General features: G+C 34.7%; 4 protein-coding genes across 5 annotated transcripts; 1 reads left to right on the top strand and 3 right to left on the bottom strand.

Moving 5' to 3' along the window:
- Positions 1–1,135: 1,135 nt before the first annotated feature.
- On the bottom strand, positions 1,136–3,452 carry LOC145620719 (uncharacterized). The gene is made up of 4 exons (XM_081675431.1): positions 3,023–3,452; positions 1,792–2,435; positions 1,506–1,706; positions 1,136–1,409 (listed from the first exon to the last, which is right to left on the bottom strand). The coding sequence occupies exons 1-4, from the start codon at positions 3,279–3,281 to the stop codon at positions 1,371–1,373; spliced, it is 1,143 nt and encodes a 380-aa protein (XP_081531557.1). The 5' UTR covers positions 3,282–3,452; the 3' UTR covers positions 1,136–1,370.
- Positions 3,453–7,282: 3,830 nt separating this feature from the next.
- LOC145620105 (uncharacterized) lies at positions 7,283–7,759 on the bottom strand. The gene has a single exon (XM_081674752.1). The coding sequence runs from the start codon at positions 7,757–7,759 to the stop codon at positions 7,283–7,285; it is 477 nt and encodes a 158-aa protein (XP_081530878.1).
- A 5,506-nt stretch (positions 7,760–13,265) lies between these two features.
- On the top strand, positions 13,266–20,132 carry LOC145620723 (CMP-sialic acid transporter 4-like). The gene is made up of 15 exons (XM_081675434.1): positions 13,266–13,463; positions 13,804–13,861; positions 13,983–14,028; positions 14,155–14,266; positions 14,540–14,619; positions 14,841–14,916; positions 15,012–15,112; positions 15,561–15,632; positions 16,541–16,589; positions 16,686–16,727; positions 16,864–16,985; positions 17,238–17,297; positions 18,555–18,603; positions 19,395–19,489; positions 19,570–20,132. The coding sequence occupies exons 1-15, from the start codon at positions 13,437–13,439 to the stop codon at positions 19,619–19,621; spliced, it is 1,041 nt and encodes a 346-aa protein (XP_081531560.1). The 5' UTR covers positions 13,266–13,436; the 3' UTR covers positions 19,622–20,132.
- A 302-nt stretch (positions 20,133–20,434) lies between these two features.
- On the bottom strand, positions 20,435–25,537 carry LOC145620726 (uncharacterized). 2 transcript variants are annotated; one of them, XM_081675436.1, is made up of 7 exons: positions 24,886–25,537; positions 24,711–24,786; positions 22,719–22,849; positions 22,548–22,618; positions 21,469–21,550; positions 21,136–21,170; positions 20,435–20,964 (listed from the first exon to the last, which is right to left on the bottom strand). In XM_081675436.1, exons 1-6 carry the CDS (start codon positions 25,276–25,278, stop codon positions 21,150–21,152), a joined length of 774 nt encoding a protein of 257 aa, XP_081531562.1. In that variant the 5' UTR covers positions 25,279–25,537; the 3' UTR covers positions 20,435–20,964; positions 21,136–21,149. The 2 variants fall into 2 exon arrangements, with proteins under 2 accessions (XP_081531562.1, XP_081531563.1); XM_081675437.1 differs by lacking the exons at positions 20,435–20,964; positions 21,136–21,170 and having other exon boundaries at positions 22,527–22,618.
- Between the last annotated feature and the right edge of the window lie 360 nt (positions 25,538–25,897).

Below are 25,897 nucleotides of genomic sequence, written 5' to 3'. Positions count from 1 at the left end.
TTAATTGAATGTTCAATTTTTTAAAAAAAATCTCAATAAACATATCCGAAAGAGGTTTAGTCCACTCTCAGAGATGGGTCGATAATCCCTTCAGGAAAAAAAGACATACACAACATGAAGTACACATACAATATAGCTTCCAAAAATCAAGATTGCAAATTTGCATCGGGACTCGAAACTATTCATTCACGACTTCACGTATCAAACTTTAGCTAGACAAACAACAGTAAATGAATCAAACATAGTAGCCACAAAAGAGCAAATAAAAAGTTGATCCTTACATAAACCAGACATTACATGAAACTCTGTATTAAAGGTAAATGAATAAGATCCTTACATAACAATCATACTGAAACAAAGTTAAGTACTGAAATATAAAATCTGCTGTTATAATAAATTCATCGATCAAATGGAGATGAAACCTTCATGGACGATAAGAGCAAACACGAGTACGAGGAAGCCGATGGCAATACAATTGCTGGAGGAGAAGGTTGTTTGAGAGTAGGCAGAAAATGTAATTGCTACACCAACTAATCCTATTGCCAAAGCTTTCGCGCTTTGGTTCATCGTTTTAAATTTTTTTCGTGGTCGAATTTGATATGAAGTATGAGAATATTGTGTTGGCTGATTAGCTGAACAAGAGATATAAGAGCAAGAATGAGAGATTTGAGTTATTATGTTTGAGATCATGTATTTGAAGTTTGAAGTTATTAAGTCAACGATACATGAGGATTGGCGGATCTGGCCTCGTTGACTAGTTGCATTAATGTACTCGACAACTCGTCACTATTTTGATAAAAATATTATAGTTGCAGCTCTTTGAGCATCTAAAGTGACATAATATGAGTATGTCTCAACAACCAAGAGAGACTTAAAAGACGTGAGAGATAACAAGTATTTTATTTTATAGGGAGATATTAAATCATTCGTATCTAGTCATATTTTAGAGGTGACAATAAAGTTGTTTGAATGCACTTAGTTTACAATAAGTTTTCCATCGGCACATTTTGGATTGCACGTATATGTGAATCTTTACCCAAGTCAAGGATTGTACTCGTATATAGCTGATAGACATGGGTTAAGATTCGAATCCTCTAGTTAAGATTTAGAATATTTCATATTCCTACAATAATGATATTGTATAAAAATACAGAGAATCAAAATACATAGTGGATGGATCAAAATCTAAGTACAGCCCCTGAGATGAGGCTATTTGTTGTTCAAAGGAATTATAAAGTAAGAATTTTGCATTATATAATACTATTAACAAAAAAAAAGAATGCTCTTTGACAAGGTTAAAAGAGCATAAGCACATACTGTATAAAACTATATGCATATTAGATATTACTAATAATGTTGTGTTGACCAATTCAATTGCTAGCTAACGTCTCATGCCCTATTGATATTTCCTGCAAAAAAGAGTGGAACAATATATCTTAGCAGATTATCTTGGCAGAACAGCAATTTTGAATATTGCCAAAAATCGAGTTTTTATTCAGGCATACCTTTAACTTGTCATCAGTTGTGAAAATGCATCTTGATGAAATAGTGAATCCAGGATCTAGTAACCATCCTACCTCTGCACAAGTTTCGCCGTTCCCACTTTCCTTGAGTGAGCACCATAATTGCCGCGGCAACAGAATCAGTTCTTGCTCATTTCTGACTATTTTCTGTGTACTTCTTCCTGCAAGTTCTTGCAAAGGTTTCTGCCCAATGAAAGGAAAATCGCCGTTAAGCTTACATGATGCTGTAGTAAAAAATATAGTGATCAAACAACAAAACAGAACTCACATTCTGAGAAGTTTGGAAGCTAGCCACAGCATCCTGACTCTGCCAAACACCAGTAACATCAGAAGCATTCAAGGCAGGTGTAGAAGCGAATGCAGAATCACGTATAGAACAACCTCCAAGCTGATCTCCATTTCTGAACGGTCCATACCACAGCTCACAGAACACTTTAATCTTCTGCAGTTTCAACTTTGAATTCTCCAAACGAAGTGTCTGAATCACCCTTACTCTAGACTCCTTATCGCGAGGGTCAATCAAACAATGTTCCAACTCCAACACTCTATACACTTCATTCTCCAAAACTGACCAAAGGGCTACATAACAGCCGGTGTTCTGAAACGCAAAGGCTAAGATGCTACTGCTTTCTTTGCCTCCTATGATTCTGTCATCGCTGTTATATACTGTTGCTGCATCAGCCTCACAGCCTACTGTAGGAAGTAATTTTACAGACCTGTAGGAAAGAAGGAATTTCTGTGGATCGGCTAATGTAGGGCATTGAGTTTGCCAATCGAAAACCTTAACTTCCCATTCTCTGTATGCTTCAGGTACTACTGATTCAGGAAGTTCAATGGGTTCCCCAGCAGTTGTGAAATCTGCTCCAAACCCATCCCACTCTCCTGAAACTTTGTCCGCGAATTCTGCCCAACCTTGAAACAAATTAACAACCTTGTTGCATCAGATATTTTAGTTCAGGTGATGATAACAATAGGAATTTTGGACACTACATATAATTCAGAAGGGTTAATAAAAAATTAGTCTTAAAATCGAATAATTCCTAAGAAATGAGCTTGTATACTATGACAGTGGATAACTCCCAATGTGAGTTCTTAGGGAATTTAAATCTATCTCCAGCACATATATTCGGACTTTAGCCAACTAAGCTAGCTGACATCCATAATATAATACTCCAATAGCAAAGGGGTATTTTGGTTTATCAGGGGATATATTAGTGGGATATCTTGTAGATAATTAAGGGAATATATTTATAGAGTTATAACATGGTAGTTTCTCCTTCCAAGTTCCAACATCACATCAAAGATCATAAAGATAGCTAATTTTACTTATGAACTCTTCATTTGACACTATTATAAAGTTCAACATATGAAGTATATAACTCATAAATTCAAAATCAACAAGAAATTAAAAAAATTCAAAGCAATTAATATCCCAACTTACTTAATTACATAAATAAATCAAAATCAATTAGTAAAACAGTAAAATAAAAATAACATACTGGAATTAGGAGAAGATGGACTAAAACTGCTACTTTGTTGTTGATCAACCTCAATTTGTGAAGGAGTAATCTTAGCAACTGAACAAACAGTAAGTTTACTGTTAGAAGGCAGGGGTAATTTTGAGGGAAGAGAAATTGAATTAGGGATAAAAGGTAAAAGAGGGTGATAATTCTGAAGTATTGAGGAGTTACTGCAGGATTGTATAAGAGTCTTCTTCTTTTGTGAGATTATAAAGTGATAAGCAGAAGAAGAAGCCATTTTTTTAAAAAACACAATTTTTTTTATTAATTTGAAACAAAACAACACAAATTTTTAATGGAAGGTCTTATCTTTTTTATGAAGTGAGTTTATTATCTTGAGCAAAGAATACAAGGCTGTAGAGTTGAGTTGAGATGTGAGGAGAGGATAGTTTGCAACTGTGAGTCCTGCAACTGTAAGTCAATTCCCCCTTGATTGGAATATTCTTGCACATTGGACACTATATTCTGGCACTTTCCCTTTCCTTGGCCTTATTTGAAGAAGAAAATAAAAGTACTCGTTTTACTCTTTTCGTTTCACAATGATCTTCTCATTTGTAATCTTGTCACTATTAATAAGAGGAAATAATCTTCTAACAAAGTAGTTATGTTAGTAAGAAATTTATCAATATTGAATTGTTATATTATATTCACTAATATGAAATTACAGATATCTATGATCAAAGTAAAACATTGACAAATGTGTACAGTCAAAGCAGGAATATCATTGTGAAAACGAAGTGAGTACTTTTTTAGTGTATTTCTTAATTTATCTTGAAATAATACTTGTACTTTCTTCGTTATTTAAAGTCTTTTTTACGATTATGCACAATTGTTTGTTAAGTTGGGAATTCATGCAAGGAATTGTATGTAAAATTGAAATGTCATTTGGATATCTTAAATCAAATAAATACAGGAGGATCAATGTTGTATATAACAAAATATGTGTAATATAAAAGTTAGTTAAGTGGTTACATTTTATGGCGATAATTGGATGGTGTAGGCGTATGCATATAACAGTAGGTTATAGAAATTGAAGTGGAGGTGTAGCCATGTAGGGTTTAGAGGGTTACTGTATTGGCCCGAGTGAGTAGTGACCCAGCAAAGCTACCCTGGAGGCCCAAGTCTTAAACTCTTAATGATGGACTGAAAATAGAAGTCTCACAAATAGGTTGCTTGCAACGAGTAGATACATTGAACTATTGTTATTATTGTATAGTATACGTCTGCATGATTTGTTCACTCCATACTCATCTGTGATCCTGGGTTATGGTGATTCTTTGTAAAATCATAGCACCATTTAAGTGGTAATGAGACTATGAAATCATAGTGAAGGTATTATTGGTAATATTTGAACAACACTAATTTTTTTTTTTATGTAAATTTTTTATGTGAATGGATCATATTCGATTGGCGGGTCATTTGTTTCGGTCTTGAGCTGAATTTTAAGTTTATTGTTATTATAGAGCTGTGCCCAGTTAATTCCCAGGATATTTTGTTTATCTGAGGGTATCATCGTCTTTTTAAGTACCAGTGGAGGGGTACATGCGTTTTTTCATGTACTAGTTGAGGGGTACATGTGTGAACCTACCAAACAGTAAGAGCAAGTTGCAAACAGTAATTGAACACCTCACCAAAAGTACTGAACAAATGACCAAGCTTTTTCAATATATTTACAAAAATGCCACCTGATTACAAAATTTTGTTTATCTAGCTGCTAAACTTGTATTTGCCGGTTATTATACTAGTATTAATTATTAAAATAGATCAAGTATAATCACATATAAAACTTATAGTAAGGTCAAGCCATCAAGTACAGTTCAATCAAACATATCATATAAGAAATGTAACATCTTGATAAATAATTCCGGGAAGTTGGAATATGAGTGTTATTAACAAATATTTAGCTATGATTGATAATATGACCTAAACACTTGCTAATAAATATTTCCCAAAATATATAATGCTTCGTACTATCATTGTAATGGTAAAACAAAAGGAGAAGGAACCACCACATTGTTTTGTACTCAAGTAATTATGGAAGGCTAATAAATGTTTGATTTGTAAGTTGCATGCATATGGTTTGGCTAAAGTCTTAATAGCCAGCAAACCCAGCATTGTTTTCGGCATATTTTCCATCTGTTTCTGTCGGTGTTGTATGGTAGGAACCATGTGATCTTAATTATTAATCAATTTGCAACTAATTATTATCACCTAAAGATTGATGTTATGTAATCATCATAATATTCCAATATAATTACTTGATGACCAATTAAAGAAATTAATATATACAACTTTAAGGGTTTGTTAAAAATAAGGACGTAAGTAGATAATACAGTAGATCAGTAATCCTAATCGATAAATGCGTGATTTTTATCATTACCTTTTTTTTATATATATATTTTCATCTTATATAATCAAGGTATGTATGAATTACCCACTCGTTAATTGTTAGCCATTTCTCAATTATTGGGCAACATAAGAGGTAAGAAAGACACATCAAAGCAAATAAGATGTCTTAATTCTTGCAGTCAATGAACAATTAAGCTTTGTATAAACTTGAAAACAACGGTTAGTCTGCAGCTTTTGTACTCTACACATAATCTTCCCTAGGAATATAGAATCAGACATTTTGACAACTTGGATTTTTATGTCAGACCTCCCATATAATTGTTTTAATTATTAGTAAACTAATCATTGATTGTCTTTTGTTTAATATAGCTAATTTAGCTTGTTCTTGATAAATCTTCTTGGCAAAATTTTGTATAACACGATAATACAATAACTTATAGGATGGACATTAGATCCAAAAAATTACTCCGTACTACATATTAATAAGGATTACGAGTCGCAATTATTTACTCCTCAGTATAGATATTACTGTAGTACAGTAACAGTAAGTTATTGAGAATTAAGCACTTTTGCTGTAAGAGTTGCAAGACTTGCAACGTAACGCGTTTTAGAACAACTAATAGCACGTGTATTTGATTAATTTGCGTGAATGTTAACTTTGACTTTTCATGTCTTAGTTGCTTATAATTATAATTAGTGTCTTACATGTACACCACTTTGTATTTCTTTGATTCAAAATGAATTGTCTTCTGTCAACAATATAATACTCGTGTTAAAATTGAATCTTCTTAGTATTTGACCAATTGTCAAAAGTTGTAGAAGGTCTCTTTTCATAGGACAGTTAACTTTTGTAATTTAGTAAATTACTCGCGGTATAGTTTATTGACGACACATTCATAGGAATTAAAAAATAACACGTATGTAGTTGAACTTTATGGAATAATTATGAGTAAAAATTTTGTTATGCTTCATGCGAAAGTAAAGTGTGTGGTACATTATACTACTATTCCGTAACATTAATGTGCATACATTGTATGATGCTTACTATTGCGTAACAATGCAAGTTCCCTCAACGATTTTAATGCATATGACAGTAATGACACACGAACATGTAACATAACGCATATTAAGTCGGCAGCATATCCATTGCTCCCACGTCCATCATGTAGTTTGCAAAATACGAGTGCAAAAGTAGCACATAGGTATTGTTCTTCTTTCTATGCAATTTGCAAAATGAGCATATTATTGCAATTTTAACAAGCACCAACTTTGGTTACTATGCTCCATTTAAAAGCAACCTTTAACTTGCTATTGAAGTGTAAAAATCTCTGTCATTCCCCCTTTTCTTCCCTATTAGAATCTTATTTTTATTATTATTAGTACAATAATACAGCTTCTACAAATAATGGAGAAGAAATAAAATTGGCCTTTTTTCGATTATTTTTCGATTATTAATTCTTAAAGAAACAACAAATTAAAACATTGAAATATAATTACTTGTACATACATTTTTACAAATTACACTAAAATACCAAACAATTCTACCCAAAAAACAATACTTGTAAAAAAAAAATGAACAAATAATAAAATTAACCAAATAATAACATATAATATCAATCATATTAATCACTACTAATAATATTCTATATACCCTTCAAAATCCTACCTCCAAAACACCACCATTTTCTGAATTCTTCTTAGAATTACGATCTCCCCAAATTACTTTCTCTTCCTTTCATCTTGTTTAAACAGATCTCCAAGCATACAACATTACATGAACAAAATTACATTAATTATTCATTATAAAGAATCAATCTTGATCATCATGAAGATTAATTAATCATTCAATCAACCAATCAATCAATACTCTGTTTTTCATAATAATGATTTTCAACCAAGAGTAGAGCCTCTTCTCATCGAAGCATTATGATTTTGATACTTAAAAGTCTGAGGAAGAGACATATCATCGTATCTAAGAATCTTCCTAACCTCAGATTTAACCTTAAAAAACAGATGCATCAAACTTCCCCTGTTTTGAAACCCAAGAAAACGTTTCTCTTCTTCATTCATTTCCAGATCTTGAACAAAAGTGGGCTTTCTTGACAAAACCCAAGCCCAGCCCAAATCCCACCATTTCTTGATCGAACTTCCCGCGTTTTCTCCCATGGAAGACAGAGACTTGGATCGATGAATGGCCCATGAAGTTGCCGGAGAAGCAGAGATTGAAGAAGGATGAAGATTTAACGAAAGCGACGAAAGCCGCCTTCGTAAACTTGGTTGATCATCTGGTGAAGATGAAGATGATGAAATTGGAAGTGATGAATTCTTTGTTGTTCTTTGTTGAATGGTTTGAACTATTGAACTCATTGCAAAGAAAGCGTCGGTTTGTTGAAGGAAAATGAGAATGTGAAAGTGTCGGTTTTGAGAGAGGGGGAATATAGAGGGGAAGGGAGTGTTGAAGAATGGGAGAAATGAGAAACAGCTAATAAGGGTTTTTGGAAACAGGCTGGTTGATTCCTTCTTTTGGTGAATTACTTTGTTTTAAGGCATGGAAAGAAGGGATTGGAGGGTGGGGTGATCATGGTAGGGTCGTTTTAGCTTATTATTTGTATGTATCAAAAATCAATGTATGTATTGTAATGGTGACCACTTTTTATTTATTTCTTAAAATTGATGGTGTAACGATTTGTACATTAAAAGATTGAGCTTGTTATTAACGAGTGTTTGGACTATATAGGAACTAGGAAGAGACTTTTTATTGTTTGAAATGAAGGTTGTGGGTTTGAGTCTTGAGAATGACAATAATAATTTATTTATGCATTAATTATTGAGTTTTACCAATTGGCTGTTGGTGTAGACGTGTAGTAGTGGTTGAGATTACACTTGGTGGAGAGATCTTGTGTTTGATCCCTCGAAACAACAATTGGGATGGGACTGAAACCTAACCACCCAGAACTCGGAACACCAAACATAAAAATAAAAATAAATCAGTTATTGAGTCTTAAATGAGCTTAGTTTTTTTTTTTTTTTTTTTTTTTTTTTTTTTTTTTTTTTTTTTTTTTTTGACGAAATTAGCTGTTAGGTCCTAATCTCTTTAGCTTAATATCAGTTCAGTTCCTAATTTCCTTCTTTCATTTATAGTTCAGCTCAATACGGTTCAGTAAATCAGAATAAGCCCTTAGTTTTATAGTATTAGATGTTATAAACTTAGTTAACGAGACCATAAAATTTCATTATTTCATCCAACTTTAATATTTTACCTTAAATTTAAATATAATGTAATTAAAAATATTTTACCCCTAGAAACTAGAGTATTCTCAACCAATTAAATCCATTTATTTATTTCTCCCCTCAAGTCAAGAAAAATAACCATTTATTTCACTACATTAGATTAAACCCACTTTTCTCGCTAACTCGAGTGTAATTAAGAATAATCAAAGCTTAACCAGAAAAAACTAACAAATTAATACATGGCGGGAACCCTGGACTATAAGAATGCGCGGGAGTCACAGAGCGGTGGCGTGTGAAAGTGGGACCATGTGAGGCTGTCGGTTGACAATACGCCGCCGACACTATTATTATTTCTATTTTCTTTTTATACAAAAACTCTGGCTATATTTCTTTTTGTACGTACTTATAAATTTCAATGGGTTATGGTCTTATGGACTATAGGGCCGCATTTCGAGTAGGCCCATTTCCTAAAGTCTACCAGCTAATTTGTACATTTTCGTCCTAATAATTGGAAGAAATTTTCCCAAGAGTCAGGAAACAAGACATAAAATCTTGTTAACATTGTTTTTTCTTACCTCACTTTTTCTCTTCTCCTTCCTTATTGTTTGTACTCCGTAATTACTAAAGCAAATTTTTTCAATTTCACCACCTTTTACTTCCTTTCATAATTATGATTGTGAATATGAACAAATGAAATAAGGAGAATGGAATGAAAAATTCTTAGGACATGTTCATATTTACTGAATTGAGTTGAATTGAACTTAATAGAGCTGAAATAAATATTTTATGAGACAAGGAAATTATGAACTAAACTAATTGGAGCTGAACTGAACTGAAATTAAGCTGAAGTAAATAGCAGAACAGGCCCTTAGATTTACGTTGATGTTTGTTATTAAAAGACAAAGGGAAACAAGCAACCATCTTCGACCACCCACCACCACACAACCTTGGGGTGTTCAAAAATCGGTCTAGACCAACTTAACCAGTCTTGTCTCCGAGTTCAGAAATTCATTTTTTCGGTCCGAAATCGGTTCTTTCGCACCTTACACCGATTTTGTAAACTTAAGCCTACTACGAACATTATGACAACATGTATGTAATGGTCATATGCTCCCTGAGAATATTATATGACCCCAAGATGTATTCCCTTGGATCTCAAGACTTTTCGCCACCGGGCCTCGCTACCTCCAAAATACCTCAAAATCGTGGATAATAGCCTTCAATTTTAGAATTTTTTTGACCTTTTTCCGCTCGAAAATAAAAATTGCTGAGATGTTTACCATGATCCCTAATACCCTCAAGGAGTCTCATCGGGTGGGTGAATCCATCCAATTTGCTTTTAAACGGTCAATTTACTCGTTTACAACTTGCACCGATTTCGTTAACTCATGCATAACACGGACGTTTATGACAACATATAATGGTAATATATGCTCCCTGACGACATTATATGACCCCGTGATGTATCTCCTAGTATCTTAAGACTTTTCGACACCGGGCCTTGAAACCTTCAAAATTCCTCAAAAAGCGTGGATAATAGCCTTCGATTTTGGAATTTTTTAACCTTTTTTCGTTCGGAAAAAAAATTGCCGAGATGTTTACCATGATCCCTAATACCCTCCAGGAGACCAATCGGATTGGTGGAACCATCCAATTTACTTTTAAAAGGTCAATTTACCCGTTTACATCTTGTACCGATTTCGTTAACTCATGCTTACCATGGGCGTTTATGACAACGAACATATAATGATCATATATGGTTTCAAACGGCATTATATAACCCCGAGATGTATTCCATTGGGTCCGAAGACTTTTCGCCACCGGGCCCTAGAACCTCCCAAATTCCTCAAAAAGTGTGGATAATAGCTTTCAATTTCGGAATTTTTTGATCTTTTTTCGGTCGGTAATAAAAATTGCCGAGATGTTTCCATGGTTCCTAATAACCTCACATCAGGGAGTCCAATCGGGTGGGTGGAACCATCCAATTTGCCTTTAAATGGTCAATTTACCCGTTTACAACTTGCATCGATTTCGTTAACTCATGCCTACCACGGACATTATGGCAACATATAATGGTCATATGTGCTCCCTGACGACATTATATGACCCCGAGATGTATCCCTTAGTATCTCAAGACTTTTCGACACCGGGCCCCGAAATCTCCAAATTCCTCAAAAAGCGTGGATAATAGCCTTTGATTTTGGAACTTTTTGACCTTTTTCGCTCGGAAATAATTGCCGAGATGTTTATCATGGCCCCAAATACCCTCCGAGAGTCCAATCGGGTGGGTGAAACCATCCAATTTGCTTTAAAACGGTCAATTTACCCATTTACAACGAACTTGCACCGATTTCGTTATTTAACTCATGCCTACCACGGACGTTTATGACAACATATAATGGTCATATATGCTCCCTGACGACATTATATGACCCCGAGATGTATCCTCTAGTATCTCAAGACTTTTCGACACCGGGCCCCAAAATCTCCAAATTCCTCAAAAAGCGTGGATAATAGCCTTCAATTTTGGAATTTTTTGATCTTTTTTCGCCTGGAAATAAAAATTGCCGAGATGTTTACAATGGTCCCTAATACCCTTCGGGAGTCCAATCGGGTAGGCGGAACGATCCAATTTGCCTTGAAATTTTCAATTTACCCGTTTACAACTTTCACCGATTTTGTTAACTCATGGTTACCACGGACGTTTATGATAACATATAATGATCATTTATGGTTCCAAACGGAATTATATGACCCCGAAATGTATCCCCTTGGGTCTCAAGACTTTTCATCACCGGGCTCCGAAACCTTCAAAATTTCTCAAAAAGCGTGGATAATAGCCTTCAATTTCGGAATTTTTTGACTTTTTTTCGCCCGGAAATAAACATAGCCGAGATGTTTACCATGGTTTCTAATACCCTCCGGGAGTCCAATCGGGTGGGTGGAACTATCCAATTTGCCTTGGAACGGTCAATTTACCCGTTTACAACTTGCATCTATTTCGTTAACTCATGCTTACCACAGATATTATGACAACATATAATGGTCATATATGCTTCCTGACGACATTATATGACCCCGTGATGTATCCCCTAGTATCTCAAGACTTTTCGACACCGGGCTTCGAAACCTCCAAAATTCCACAAAAAGCGTGGATAATAGCCTTCAATTTTGGAATTTTTTAACCTTTTTTTCGCTTGAAAATAAAAATTGCCGAGATGTTTACCATGATCCCTAATACTCTCCAAGAGTCCAATCGAGTGGGTGGAACCATCCAATTTGCCTTTAAACGGTCAATTTACCCGTTTACAACTTGCACTGATTTCGTTGACTCATGCCTACCACGAACATTATGGCAACATATGATTGTCATATATGGTTCTAAACAGCATTATATGACTCCGAAATGTATCCCTTAGTACTCAAGTCTTTTCGACACCGGCCCCGAAACTTCCAAAATTTCTCAAAAAGCGTGGATAATAGCCTTCAATTTTGAATTTTTTTAACTTTTTTCGTCCGAAATTAAAAATTGTCGAGATGGTTACTATGGTCTCTAATACCCTCCGGTAGTCTAATTGGGTGGGTAGTACCTTCCAATTTGCCTTTAAACGATCAATTTACCGGTTTTCGTAGACGCCTCTTGTATTGGCTGCTATAAGCTTTCACGGGGTCTTTACATAGCTAAATAATGGTCATATATGAGTAGAAACAATATTATACGACCCTAAGATGCATCCCGTAGTGTTATGTGAAATTCCAACACGGGTCTTGATAACTCCTATTTCGCGTATATATAAATTTTGGACCGGATCGGTTTTTTTACTTAATTATGCATAAACCTTAAATAATGATTAAGATTATCCTTATATGTTTAGAAAAATTTAATTGTATAAGCTTTTTGTACTAATCATACATAAAAAGACGTATAATATTGTTAGTTTTTCCTTTTTTTATTATTTAAGTTTTCCATAAAGTTATTAAAAATTTAGTGTTTTTTTTTAAAATCCTAAAATCGGTCCAAAGCGGTCTTGTTCGGTCCAGATTTTGTCCCAACTTAATCGATTTGGTTTTCGCTTCTTGAAATTCCAATTTTCGGTCTTTGATTTGGTCCAGGTCGATCCGGCTTTGGACCAATGAGCAATCCTAACACCACCCCCTATTTTCTTCACTTTTCCAATTTTCACTTGCTACCCCTCATCGGCCATCCCCTTCGTATAGGGTTGTGGGGGTGGGGGAGGACCGACCAAATTTTTTATAGGAAGGTGGGGGAGGACCGAAGAAGGGTGGGGGGAGGGGCAGTGGTGCTGGTTAGTTTATTTAGTGGTGTGAGTAGGTAGGAGGGTGGTGGTATGGTGATGGTTGGAATGAGAATAGAAAGAGGGTGGGGAATTAACTTGGAAGGATTATTGAGGATAAAGGGAATGAGAAAAACAACATAACAAACAACAAAGGAATGAGGGCAGTTAATTTCTGTTTTCTGTAATAAATACCCCAACTAAACGACCCCTTCATAGGAATTTAATAAGGGAAATGACTTCTCATAAAGAGCTCAACTTTTCATACGGGGTATTTTTTCGATACCGTTTTACTCCGTAGCCCGTGAGGCCGTGACAGTAACGAGATCTCACAAATCACGATTTCGCACAGCTCGCTCGACGAGTTGACGCTCCTTCATTTTATTTGTTCAGGCACGATATCGAACACACTCCTACTAGTCTACTACGGAGTACACTACAACACTGTGAGTGACGGTCTGTAAACCATCTCTTCTGAAGATCAAATTTCTCAGCAGACTTTGATTTTGCCTTCTCTAATGGAGTATCGCAAGATCAAGGATCAGGTTCATCTCTCTCCTTCGCATTATTTTTTCAATTGTTTCTTATTCATCGCAGAAATTCTGTATTTTCATCAATGTCCGATTCTCTCCTGTTCCAGAAGATAATTTCTTCTCATTTTTCAGTTATTGCAATTGAACCTTAAAATTTCTGAATGCGATTTCAATCGTCGTAGTTTCGTAATCATCACGTTTAATCTTATCGCGATTACTGGAGAAAATTTGAGCAATTAATTTGATTTGAATGATCCAAATTTCTATTCATTATAGAACCTGCATTTGATTACTGTAAAGTGTAAACTAAGTGAAAACAGGAGATTTGAGACTTGATTTTGATTTGTTTTAGGATAAAGATGAAGAATCCGCGGGTGACCTAGAACTTTCACGAGGGAAACCTAATTCAGGTTTATTATCCCTCTATTTGATTGATTTGAACTTCTTGTTACTTAATACTAGAATTTTTAAGTGTAAATTTAAGTTTTCTCAATTTCGGCTAATTTATTCCTGGTATGATGAATAATGTAGCTGCTTTGGGAGCTTTATCTGGTGTAGCACCTCAATGGAAGCGCAAGTATGTTTGTGTTATTTAATTTAGCTGATTTTAACTCTACATTGTTATGTATAAGAAGTTGATGTGGTTTAGACAGAAAGTTGGGTTGATTGCTATTGGTTATTACCTTTCTTGTCATGAAAATAGGTCGATGGTTACGCTTGCGCTGACTATACTTACTAGTTCACAAGCTATACTTATTGTCTGGTCAAAGAGAGCTGGGAAATATGATTACAGTGTTACAACTGCAAATTTTTTGGTGAGCGAAATCTTCATTTGGTTGAGATTATGGCACTGTTGTGTGTGATCACATTCTCTTTTTTGTTTACTTTGTTACTTAACTCTTGGACAGTTGATATGATTCCTTGAAAAGTGATGCATTTCCCCTTTAATTACTGGTATCTGAGCTTGAAAGCATTGTTTCTGTGACTATTCCAGCAGACCTGGACTTCTTTGATATTGATTTAGAGTTTTCTTCTGTTTTAACTACAGAGTTCTTGATTACGGATTCTATTCTTTGCTTTGCTACCAGGTTGAAACTTTGAAATGTGCATTATCACTTTTAGCCTTGGCAAAAATCTGGAGAACTGAGGGTGTTACTGATGATAATAGGTATTATATTGTTGATTACATATTTCTGCCTATTACTTATCAAGTATATTGTAATTGCATGATTGAGAAGTTGCCTCTTCTTGAGTTATGCCCGAGGAAAATTATGCTGTCTTTGCAGACATTTTCATATAACTTTCTTAGTTTCCTGTTTGGTCTTATTGTTTCAATGTCCATCTGGAATAGCGATGCTGATTTGAGTTTCCCCATGGTTATTATACTAGGTTAAGCACTACAGTGGATGAAGTAATTGTATATCCTATACCAGCAGTACTTTATTTGGTTAAGAATTTGCTGCAGGTTGTTTTCAGTTGTCTGGGTTGCTTCTTTTCTTTCTTTTTTCTAATGAAAGATTTGCCTCTGGTTTCTCACCATTTTACACCTGACATTCCCAGTATTATATCTTTGCATACGTGGATGCTCCAGGATATCAAATATTGAAAAATCTGAATATAATTAGCACTGGTGTTCTCTATCGTATCATTCTCAAGAAGCGGTAAGCCCCTTTATGTTAAAGATACTTGACGTCATTTATCCTGTCCGCTAATAAAGCATATGTTTTGTTCTGCATAATCTTACTTGAAAAAAGTTTAGAGAACTCTGTTATCCTTCATGATTTTTTTCAGAAAAGTTAGACGTATTCCAGAATGTTTTAAGAACTCTAGGAGATTCCCAGGGAATTGAGTTGCCAATATTATGAAAATCTCGAAATCTGACATATCCTTTGTATTATTGGGTAGATAGGATTACAGACTATCAAGAAAATTAAAATTTGATGATTTATCTTAGGATTTTTTTGTTGAATTACTCCTGCAGTTTGATGATATCTGTTGCCAAATAATTTAATTTTGAGATTCATTGGTAGGGTCCAATGTTGAACATGGTTGCTACAGATTCATGTCAGAGTAAATGACCATTCTAATAATCTATTTGTGAATTTTCAGGTTAAGTGATATTGAGTGGGCTGCTTTCATTCTACTGTGCGCTGGGTGCACCACTGCACAGCTCACCTCCAAGTAAGAGTGGTCAACTGGTCATTAATTCATTATTCTTTTGACTAGATTTATAAAAACTTTGTTATGTGGGTTGGTTATAAGCACTGTTGTCAATTGTATTTTCAGATTCAATAACTAGAGGAAAAGCTTTTTAGTTTCAGTTTTAACTTTGGCAGTTGAGGATTTACCAATTTTCTAATATATACATAAACGTAAAAAAGAAATATATAGGAAGATGACAGGGGTAGGATAATTCTCTGGAGTATACATCAATTAGTCATAAATTTGTTATAATGGAAGAACAAATACATTATTGACAGGGGTAGGCTACTTCATTAATTATTTTCCAGAGGATCAGTTTGCTTAGATTTACATGTAGATGTATGGATGTCCAAAGTAACTTTTACTATCCATAAATTTTGATGTGAGTAAGCATCTTATAATTCATGGCTATGTGTTCCCAAAATGTACTATGTCCCTAAAATGTGTCCCCAAAAGGTGATGTCCTCTATTAAAATCATGATAATGGGAACACTCTACTTTCAAACCTGGACCTTTTGATGTTATCAAAGCTTATATGAATGACTACTTTGATAATTGATATCATGACAAAGTAATGATAGGGTTCAATTTTTATTGTCCTAGGTGAGGTTATTAAAGAGGCACAAATCTGTCTTTTATACACCAAATTCAATTAAATGTTAGTAAGAGAAAATTTTTCAATAATTTTTCACTCCTCAAAGGAGCTTCTGAATGCTGCCTCTAATGTGCCTGATCATGCTGTTTGATATAGCAAACTTGCAATATAGGCATATAGCCATTGCTTTTATGTGAATCTATCTTTTCTATCTTTTGTGCTAGCTTATCACAGATGTGGAAATATTAGTTTTATGTGTTTACTGCTTAAAACATTCCTTCCATCCATGCAGTTCCGATCATGTTCTTCAGACTCCACTTTATGGTTGGGTCATGGCCATTGTAAGTGTTTTGTTTATTTAAAGTAATTTTTCTGTTAATTTAAGACTAACATTGAATATTTTTTTTTTTGGAATAATGCTTTAGAATTTCTTGTAGGTCATGGCTCTTCTGAGTGGGTTTGCTGGGGTCTACACGGAGGTAACTTCAGTAGATATAATTTGTCAATCTAGCACTTATTCTGTGTTAACCTCTGTTAAGTGAGCTATATTGATGTAGAGTTGTAAACAATAGCTGACTTGATCGTTGTGTTGATAAATATGTTCTGTATTCCCAGGCAATTATCAAGAAACGTCCCCAAAGAAACATAAATGTGCAGAATTTCTACTTATACGTCTTTGGAATGATTTTCAATGCCATTGCAATAGTGATTCAAGATTTTGATGAAGTTGCAAATAAGTATGTACTGTTCAATGGTTTATGGACATTAATGGACTTATACGCACAAAGATCAGCACAAAGATCAACTGATTTTGTAAACTTATACGTCTTTGGAATCTTTGCCCCCATGAATATGATCTTTGTGCTGATCAACTGATTTCTCCATGTAATTAATTTTGTCAGTTGCAATATCCATTAATTCTAGACGGCCCTGAATGATTTTATCTAAAATTCTCCATGTAGATGCTAATTTCATTTGTGTTTTTGCAGGGGTTTTTTCCATGGCTACTCGTTCATTACTGTACTCATGATTGTAAATCATGCACTCAGGTATATTTTACATGACCTCTAGTTTTCCTGATTGAAATAGCCTAATAGGTGATAATTGCTCTCTTCTATTTTGATGAATCATGTTGGATGGAGAGTTATCCTCCAATTTACAATATCAGTTTTAGCTGATTAAACAAGATCTCAGAAATTGTTCATCCATGGCCAAGTGCACACACTAGTTGAGATATGTATAGATGAATTAACTGCAAATCTTGGATGACCCCAGGGCCCAGGAGGCTAAGTAGGAATTAGATTTAGACTACTTCAGATGCCTGAAATGGTTTCTTAAATTATGTCTTGTACGGACTATACCAGGGTATACATAGTGTCATAGATGGACCATTGGTAATTAGGAAAAATAAGAGGCCTTGCCAACATTATTACCTAACAGGCTAACAATCCTCCATAGGGTTTTGGAGTGGATTCTCAGGCCTGATTATAAGCTTTGAAAATGGGTTGCCAAGATTATTTAAGGTTCTTTTTTTTTCTTGCTGCTGTTCATATGTATACATTGTATAGGATGAACTTTGGGATTTGGCAAAGTATAAAGATATACTTGAAACACGTATTCCTCTAAAAAGATGATTGGTTGGCTGGTGTAAGAGCTTTTATGACACAGTCAATCCTTTGGATTGTTTTTATTTGGACTTGCCTTAGCCTCTGATAGCCCTTATCTACTCTTCACCTATCTATGTGCTTATAGTACCAAGAATTGACTACTTAAGCTGCATTATATGCAGATTACCACTTCATAGCAAGCTATATTTTACATTAGAGATTACAATCTGAACCAGAATGAACATTATATCCACCTGTTACATCCCCTTTAAGCTGTGGATACTTTAGGTCTTCTTGTTCATAACAGTGTCATGCTTGCTTTTGGAGTATTTTGTGGTCCATATGGCCAAAATTAAAAATTTGACTTGAGCAAGATATTGCTTGGTAGTAGTGCAAGAAGCTTTTCATAGGAGTTCAAATTGGACCTTCTAGGTATTACAACAGCCTCCCTGGAGGTTGTAATTCTTATTCCTTTTTAACATTTTGTTGATGTATTTTAATATCCTGTATTTCATATGGGTACATGTGAACTGTTTACATACTCCTTTATTATTAATAATTTACAGCATTTCCTTTCTTCCCAAATCTTTACATCATGGCAAGTCATCTAGCTACTACCTTTTTCTCCTCTATTCCCAATATTCTCTGTTATATTCCATTGGATAATAAATTTGCTACTTTTCAATCTTTTTCATGTAGTGGCATTGCTGTCTCGATGGTGATGAAATATGCTGATAATATCGTGAAGGTAAGACCTCTTAACATCTTGCTTTATTTTTGAGCTGGGAGATATGAATTTACCTAATTGTGAACTCTCTCTGACCCCAGTAAACTTTTCATATCTCTCAAAATACTTGTCCCCTGATAATTAAATTGATATCCACATAATTAAATAATGTTTCGATTATTATATCCTTTTACCTCCTGACCTTGGGTTTCCTATCTCTCTCACCTCCCTCATAAAACAATAAGTTATACTCACTGCCTTTCATTTTTTCACCTTTATCCAACAAAATCCCACTACAATTTATCTCTTATATACTTGTGTACAACCCAAAGTAGAAGTTAAATGGGAGAAGAAGGCAATACATGGAGTAATATTCAAAATAATATTCTGATCTTTTTCTTTCGTGCTATCTGTTTGATCTGTGCATCATCTGCAGTTGCTCACTTGCTTGGTTGACCTACCCTCACCTTTTTAAAATTTTTGCATTACTTGATTGAATGTACCCTATTTTAATTCGGTCAATTCCAAGTTTACGATACTAGATGGTTGTCTTGGGTTCATTAGTCTGTTTACGATATGAAAGTGAAACATTTTCTTATCCCGACTTCTTAAATTTGAACCAGTCAAGTAATAATGCATTGACAAGCATGGCTTATGGCTATTCTTTCAGTGTCACTTGTCTATTGGGCATCAGAAATGCCAAACTTCTTGATGCCTCCAGGATTACATTTGCATGCTTTGTCTCTACCTGATGCCTTTAAACTTCACTAGTTTTACCTGCATGTTTAACTTACATTGATAACATTGTGCAGGTATATTCAACTTCGGTGGCAATGTTGCTGACAGCAATTGTTTCTGTTTTTCTGTTCGGATTTCATCTCTCCCTTGCCTTTTTTCTTGGTGCTACGTAAGTTACTGTTCATCTTACAGTATATATTTTTAACTGTTGTACTAGACAAATTTTTCTGAATAAACTTGTTTTGGCAGTGTTGTGTCTGTCTCTGTGTATCTGCAAAAGTTTGGAAAAACGCCAAGGTAGCAGAAAGCAGCAGTTCCTCTCTTTACAGTTGGTCCCATTGTGCTTATAGAATTTTTGCTAACAAAATGAGATAGATGATATTGTGGAATTCATATTGACAATGTCCTGAGGCTAGTGCTCTCCTGATTGGTGCCTCCGATTCTAACAATTTCTAAGTCGGAGGAAAGGCTATAGTTTTCCTGGAGCCAGCGTGATGATCCTGCTACTACTCCTAGTCCATGTGAAAGATAGGTCGCATATAGAACTTGTCCATGTTATATCGCATTAATTTTGTATGGATCATTGTAAATGTCAATATACGTAACATTTGAGCTACTTGTGTTAATATCTTGTAAGGTTCAGACTTGGAAAAGCTGCTGGTACAGAGTGGTCTGCTTTGTATAGTATGCATGTCCCCTTATGTGCTGTATATGCCAAGGCTGCCTAATTAGAGTACCTTGTCCATTGTCCAAGAGAGTATCTTAATTAGCATCTCACTCTCAAATATAGTTGTATGAAATGGGATAATTTTTACAATTTGAAAACTAAGAAATAATTTTTTGATTATTACTTGTATTTTTAACATCTGAACCAATGACATGGCCTTCTCTTTTCTCCCATCGGTTTATGTTGATGACGCACTGGTAATGGCCTGTGGGCTTGTGGCGGTATTTGGGGAAAACAGGAGTTGAATGCAGTAGTAAAGCTTGACAGATAAATGGGTAAGTTGGCAACTAATAGATAATGAGGTACCCTTATATTAATGTTATAATCAAAGTATCAAACCATATAAAAAGATTCCAGACTAGCCAAATTAAATTTCTTAATTCCGTTCTTAATTGTCATACTCATATATCATTAAATTTTGTATTTGTAAAATTTATGAAAATTATATACATGAAAAATACACCTGAAATATTTCAACTTTTGAGTATCAAAATGATACCATTAATTTCCTAAAAAAAAAAGAAAAAAAAAAAAAAGGGATACCAGTAAAAACAATCCTAAATAGCATCTTCGTTTCCTTTAAAAAATAAATATGAATAGGATTTAACACAGGCCAATCCAAAAATTGAAGTGGGTAGTGATAGTAGCTGTTGATGGCATATGCAACTCTGAAAGCATTGATAGTCTGTACCATCCAATCTATTCCCCAAGGCTTATCATCGCTCAACCTGTACACAGGGGTAGTAGTCTGGTTGATATTGCAAAATTAAATGGTTCAACAATATCCGATCACGAGCCAATAGAACTTGGTTCATGATCTTTAAAGCGGAGTACCAATTCCAAAGTTTTTCTGGGTGAGCCAGTCAGGTGATCCAGTTTTCCATAACCAGAAGAAACATCAAACTCTCGATGCAGTCCTGAAAATAACCATTACGCTTAAGACTTGATGGAAAAAAAGAGTTGTGCAATCACTTTTTCACAGCAGCAAAGTCAAATGGTAGCAAACATGAATGCTTTATACTACACCTGTGAGTTCCAAAAAAAATTCAAAATGAAAAATCGAGAAAGAAGAGGTGCAAAAAACCTACCTAGGAAGTCGATGTTATTTAAGAGGCTTTATCCCCTGCAAAAAGTTAAACCAAAATTTAAAATCCTGCTTCATATATACCTATCACCAAATATGCAACCAATTTATTAAATCACATATGCAAAAAGCCTAACAATGGTGTATAATAGGGAAATTGGAATTATTTGAAAATCTAGAAATGATGTCATTGAGTATTACTTAACTTATGAATACAATATATGCACATGGTTATAGACCTGTTCAGGATAAGTAACTTAAACACATCCCATAGAAGAAAACCAAGTGTGACAATCGACCCATAGACATGTAAAAGCTAAATAATTTGAGTTGCTACCTTTGAAGCTCTTAACTCATTTACTGCCGCTCGAAGGCTGTCATCAGAGAGAATAAGGCGTGACAGTGCCCCTGTGCTCATCCTACAAGTTCAACAAGTAAATAGCAATATCATCAACTTTAAATAAACAGTATGTGTAATAGACTAAGGCTGATCTTACTCAATAATGCTCAATATTAAGAGGACTGCTTCTTCATTAACAGTAACGATTAAGGAATACAAGTAGTAGCTTGAGGTTACAAATCTCCTAGCAACTTGAGGTTGCAAATCTCCTAGCAACTTAAGGTTGCAACTCTCCAAGTTTTCCTTACCAATTTTCTGCCTAATTTCCCCTAACACTACTCATACTACTTATATTAAGCTGGTCAAAGATGACCTTAAGGCTTAACATGTGAAACTTAGCTAATTTAGACAAACATAAATAAACATCACAGGACTAAGGTTGCTTCTTTTCCTTCTCTTCTTCTTAATTGATTTTGTCTTCTACCTAATTAGAGTCTCGAGGCCTTGAAATGCTCCCTGCTGCTGTCCTTTGCTGTTGCTCTTGTTGCTTGTTGATTGTCCTTCTAGCATAGACTTGCATAGGTTGTGGCTGACCCGTATTACCAAATTACACCCCCCCTCTTAAAGTCGGTCTATTACAGTATGTGTACATGCAAGCTTACCTTTGTGCTAGATGAGTATTCTAACAGTATAACATTTTTCTAGGAGCTCCTTCATGCATTTAAATCCTAATGTAAGACTACAAGCTCAACAATAAGATATGGTCCTAAAGTCAAGACTTTCAAGACTTAAAAACTAATCAGGAGATCAGAGGATACACAGGCAAAAAAGTGATTCATCTTATAGCAATAAGAGATTCCACACTAGCTTTGCAAGTACATAGCAGTTACATAGTTACAAATGCACATTGAGATTATAGGGAGTCATAATTGAATCTTTACACATCAAACATATCTTTCAGTGTCTTTTGCTGCATGAACCTCTCTAACTCACAAAAACAAATACCATGTACCTATACACAAAGCAAGGCATATATAAAAGTTGACAGAATTTACAGAAGTACATTATGACGTTACCCCAAGTACTTGGAAGCATCTGATACAGAACCTTCAACTGCATAGATTAAATCTAATAATGCTTGCATACCCTGAACACATTAAAAAGAAATTTGGTCTTACAAACCTTCGTATAATTGTTTTAAAATATAGTGGGGGTGATTTTAGATGTTTAATAAAAACATGAATCACCTCAACAAATTTTGGATTATTGGATTTAATTTGTGGACCGCATTCTGATCCCCTGATAGTAGATTTTGTTGGAAGAATTTGAAGAAGCTCTGGTGGAGGAGAATAAGCATTGAGATCCACAGGTCTTCTTACTGTCATACAGAAGATTAAGAAAGGCCAAAGTCTTTTCAAATTAGTGTCACAATACTAGTTGATACAGTAAAGAACCCTATAGTCATGATCAAAAGACCTTCAGAGTGTTGAGGAGATTCGTTGAAAATCTTAGATAACTATGGGATAGATGATTCTGAAAGCATCATTTCAGGATAAGGTTTGAATTAGTCATCTTAATAACATAAAATTTCCATCACCAAGGAAAGCGTATTCAAAGGATATAAAATCAAGCATAAGATTTCGGTTCAACCTGGTAATGAGCTCACCAAGAACTTAAGCAGCTCAATAATTAAAGCCTCATGAAGCATAGGTGACACCAGATCTAAAACTAGTAGACCCTAGAAAAGGCCTCAGGTCATGGATGAGAAACCTTTTTGACACATCATTACAATGCATAGTTATAAGGAAGGGTTCCTGCGAATTCTTTTAGTCATGTTAACCAAGATCATTACAATGCATAGTTAGAAGGAAGGTTTCCTGCAACTCTTATAGCTATGTTAACCAAGAAACCATTTTTTTTCCCCTCAGAAAGTCTAATTTGAAGCCTTGAAGGCTATAGTTCATGCCTAAAATGCCATTCTGTAATCAACGGAGAATCTTGACAAATGTTGAGGGAAGGCAGAAGGCTCCTGAAGTTTGCACCATGCAAACACAGGATTGACACAAAGTCATATCTAAAGATCTCAAATGAATTCTAATTGGATACCCCCCCCCCCCAACTCAAGAGCGACTTCAAAATGTCAAGCAACCTAAATTTTGTATGACATCAGACAGAAAGTTGCTCCTTAAGCTTAATTAGGGGGTTATAAGTTTTAACAAAATCATGCCGTAAAATTTGTTTAAAATTTGAGAATAGGCTCTTAAAGTTGCCCTCGGCCCCAGTCCTCTTGGGCACATAATTAATATACCAAACATACCACTAGTTGACAGTTTGACACCAACAAAGACAGTCATATAATTTTATTGAGAACTAAATTGGCCACCTACAAGGGCTACACTGTACATGTAGCTAGATCTAAAATTGCCTCTCGGAAGCCCAATATGAAAACTATCATGCCAAAGAGTTTCTTTGGGGCGATCAGCCAACACTGAACTTAAGGACCATCACAAAGAAGACATATCAAGTTGCCTAATGACTTCCCCAAATTACCCATATTTTACAGGACAACACTACTCCTTTGAGAAGCCTCCTTTGATACAAAGCATTACTACGTGAAGATTACTGAAGCCTATATTTCATGGCTTTGAGATCTATGCTAAGTACAAATTTCCAATGAATATTTTTCAGAAACCATAGTTCCAGGCACAACTAGTTTTTCACTAAATGTTCTATGTTTGAGGTGCAATAAATGGCCATTTGCTTACATTATTTATAATGAAAACATTCTACTCACGAAGACTAAATATAAGTTTATAATCACGTAATTAGAAGAAGTAAGCCTGAAAAAACTAGGAGTACAAGTCTACTTGACTCATAAGTCTTCTTTTGAAACTTTTTAGATTATACATCATACTTAAATATTCAACTAACTAAAAAGGGCTTCAAACTAACATACAATCAAAGAGATTGTGAGGATATGGCAGCAGTTCGAGCATTGCTGTGACTCAAAACCACTTACACATATAATGCAGAACAATTTCGTAATCACTACATGATTTTGGGAACTTTTCGCAAAAGCATCCTATCAACTTGATTCACAAGTTTCTCCACATCAACTTACAAATGCTATAGTGCAAAATACTCATAGTCTAACTCAAAATTCCAAACTTAAATTCAGAACAACCAAACTAAAACAATCAAATTAAGGTCAAAACAGGTACATAAAATCAAAACCTCACCTTTAAGAGCTAAAAGAGCGCGAAGCCGGGCCAATGCCGAGGCACGATTCATATGCTGTGATCGATCCTCAGCTGCCTAAACATTGAACACAAAACAATCATAAACCAAATAACCAATAACATAACACAAAAACAACACATAAATTACACAAACAGAAAAATATCTTCACAAAACCTGAGCAATAACCCCAGTTGGAAGATGTTTAAGACGAACAGCACTCTCTCTCTTGTTTCGATGCTGCCCACCTGGCCCAGAAGACTTGAACGTCTCCATTTCGCATTGACCCATCAATTGTTCATCTGATAATTTCAAAAACCCAGTTTCATTTTCACCAAGATTATCACACACACTTCCAATTTTCTCACCTGCAGCAGAAGAAAACCCCAGTATTCTTTGATGATAAACCCTTGAATTTGGGAAATTCCTTGTATATGATACAATTGGGTTTTGGAAGGGTTTAATTGAAAATAAAATTGCCCTTTTTGGGCAAAGATTGGATGATAAATAGGGCATAAATTCTATAACTTTAATTCCTCCCAATTTTAAACAAAATGGAAAACGACCCATCAAGTATAATAGAGAAATTAGAACTAGGGTAAGAAATTCAATCAGTCTATCAATTTGAATATGAAATACTTCGTAATAAGATGAATTTAAGCAGAAAGGATATGAAGAAGAGTGTATAAAATGTGGGTAAAGATTATAAATTTATTTGGAAAATTGCTCCAATTGTGTGATTTTGTTATAAATAAGGTTAAAGTCGGAAAATTTTGGATTGTTTTTTATGTTCAATGAAATTTGATAATGAGTTGATTTGAAAATGTGAGAAGAAATTGAGAGGAAGAGGATACAGAGAGAGACAGTGAGCTACGTGGAATTGTTGATGGGTGGAATTGAAATTGGGCAATAATTGGATCCGGATATGATTTGTTTTCGGGTCTACTGGGTTACTGGGCTGAGCTCTACCCAGACAGGATATACTGTCCAAAAAAACCAAAAACCAATACAGTTCAAAATTAAAGGTTTTTTTTTTTTTTTTTAAGGCATTCAAAATTAAAGGTTATAAAGTAATTAATTGATGTAAAATAAATAAAATAATAAGTTCACAAAAAAAAAAAAGGGGGTTGTGATTAAAGATCATGAAACATAAATAAATAAATAAATAAAAAAAAGGTATGTTCTTTTA

Source organism: Chenopodium album, chromosome 27 (assembly GCF_948465745.1).
Source record: "Chenopodium album chromosome 27, dcCheAlbu1.1, whole genome shotgun sequence".
NCBI classification, from domain to species: domain Eukaryota; kingdom Viridiplantae; phylum Streptophyta; class Magnoliopsida; order Caryophyllales; family Amaranthaceae; genus Chenopodium; species Chenopodium album.
The sequence above is the reverse complement of the archived record's forward strand: the minus strand, read 5'-3'. Positions and strand labels throughout refer to the sequence as shown.

Bases quoted from the DNA above. Each gene is read 5' to 3' on its own strand.
- LOC145620719 (XM_081675431.1), bottom strand. From the start codon at position 3,281: ATGGCTTCTTCTTCTGCTTATCACTTTATAATCTCACAAAAGAAGAAG. The intron at 1,707-1,791 runs GTGAGTTCTGTT...TTCATTGGGCAG, and splicing joins GCTTCCAAACTTCTCAGAAT to AAACCTTTGCAAGAACTTGC. The intron at 1,410-1,505 runs GTATGCCTGAAT...TCTTTTTTGCAG, and splicing joins CAACTGATGACAAGTTAAAG to GAAATATCAATAGGGCATGA.
- LOC145620105 (XM_081674752.1), bottom strand. From the start codon at position 7,759: ATGAGTTCAATAGTTCAAACCATTCAACAAAGAACAACAAAGAATTCA.
- LOC145620723 (XM_081675434.1), top strand. From the start codon at position 13,437: ATGGAGTATCGCAAGATCAAGGATCAG. The intron at 14,267-14,539 runs GTGAGCGAAATC...CTTTGCTACCAG, and splicing joins TTACAACTGCAAATTTTTTG to GTTGAAACTTTGAAATGTGC. The intron at 16,728-16,863 runs GTAACTTCAGTA...CTGTATTCCCAG, and splicing joins TTGCTGGGGTCTACACGGAG to GCAATTATCAAGAAACGTCC.
- LOC145620726 (XM_081675436.1), bottom strand. From the start codon at position 25,278: ATGGGTCGTTTTCCATTTTGTTTAAAATTGGGAGGAATTAAAGTTATA. The intron at 22,850-24,710 runs GTGAGGTTTTGA...TCTGTATGACAG, and splicing joins CGCTCTTTTAGCTCTTAAAG to TAAGAAGACCTGTGGATCTC. The intron at 22,619-22,718 runs GTGATTCATGTT...TAATGTGTTCAG, and splicing joins ATAATCCAAAATTTGTTGAG to GGTATGCAAGCATTATTAGA.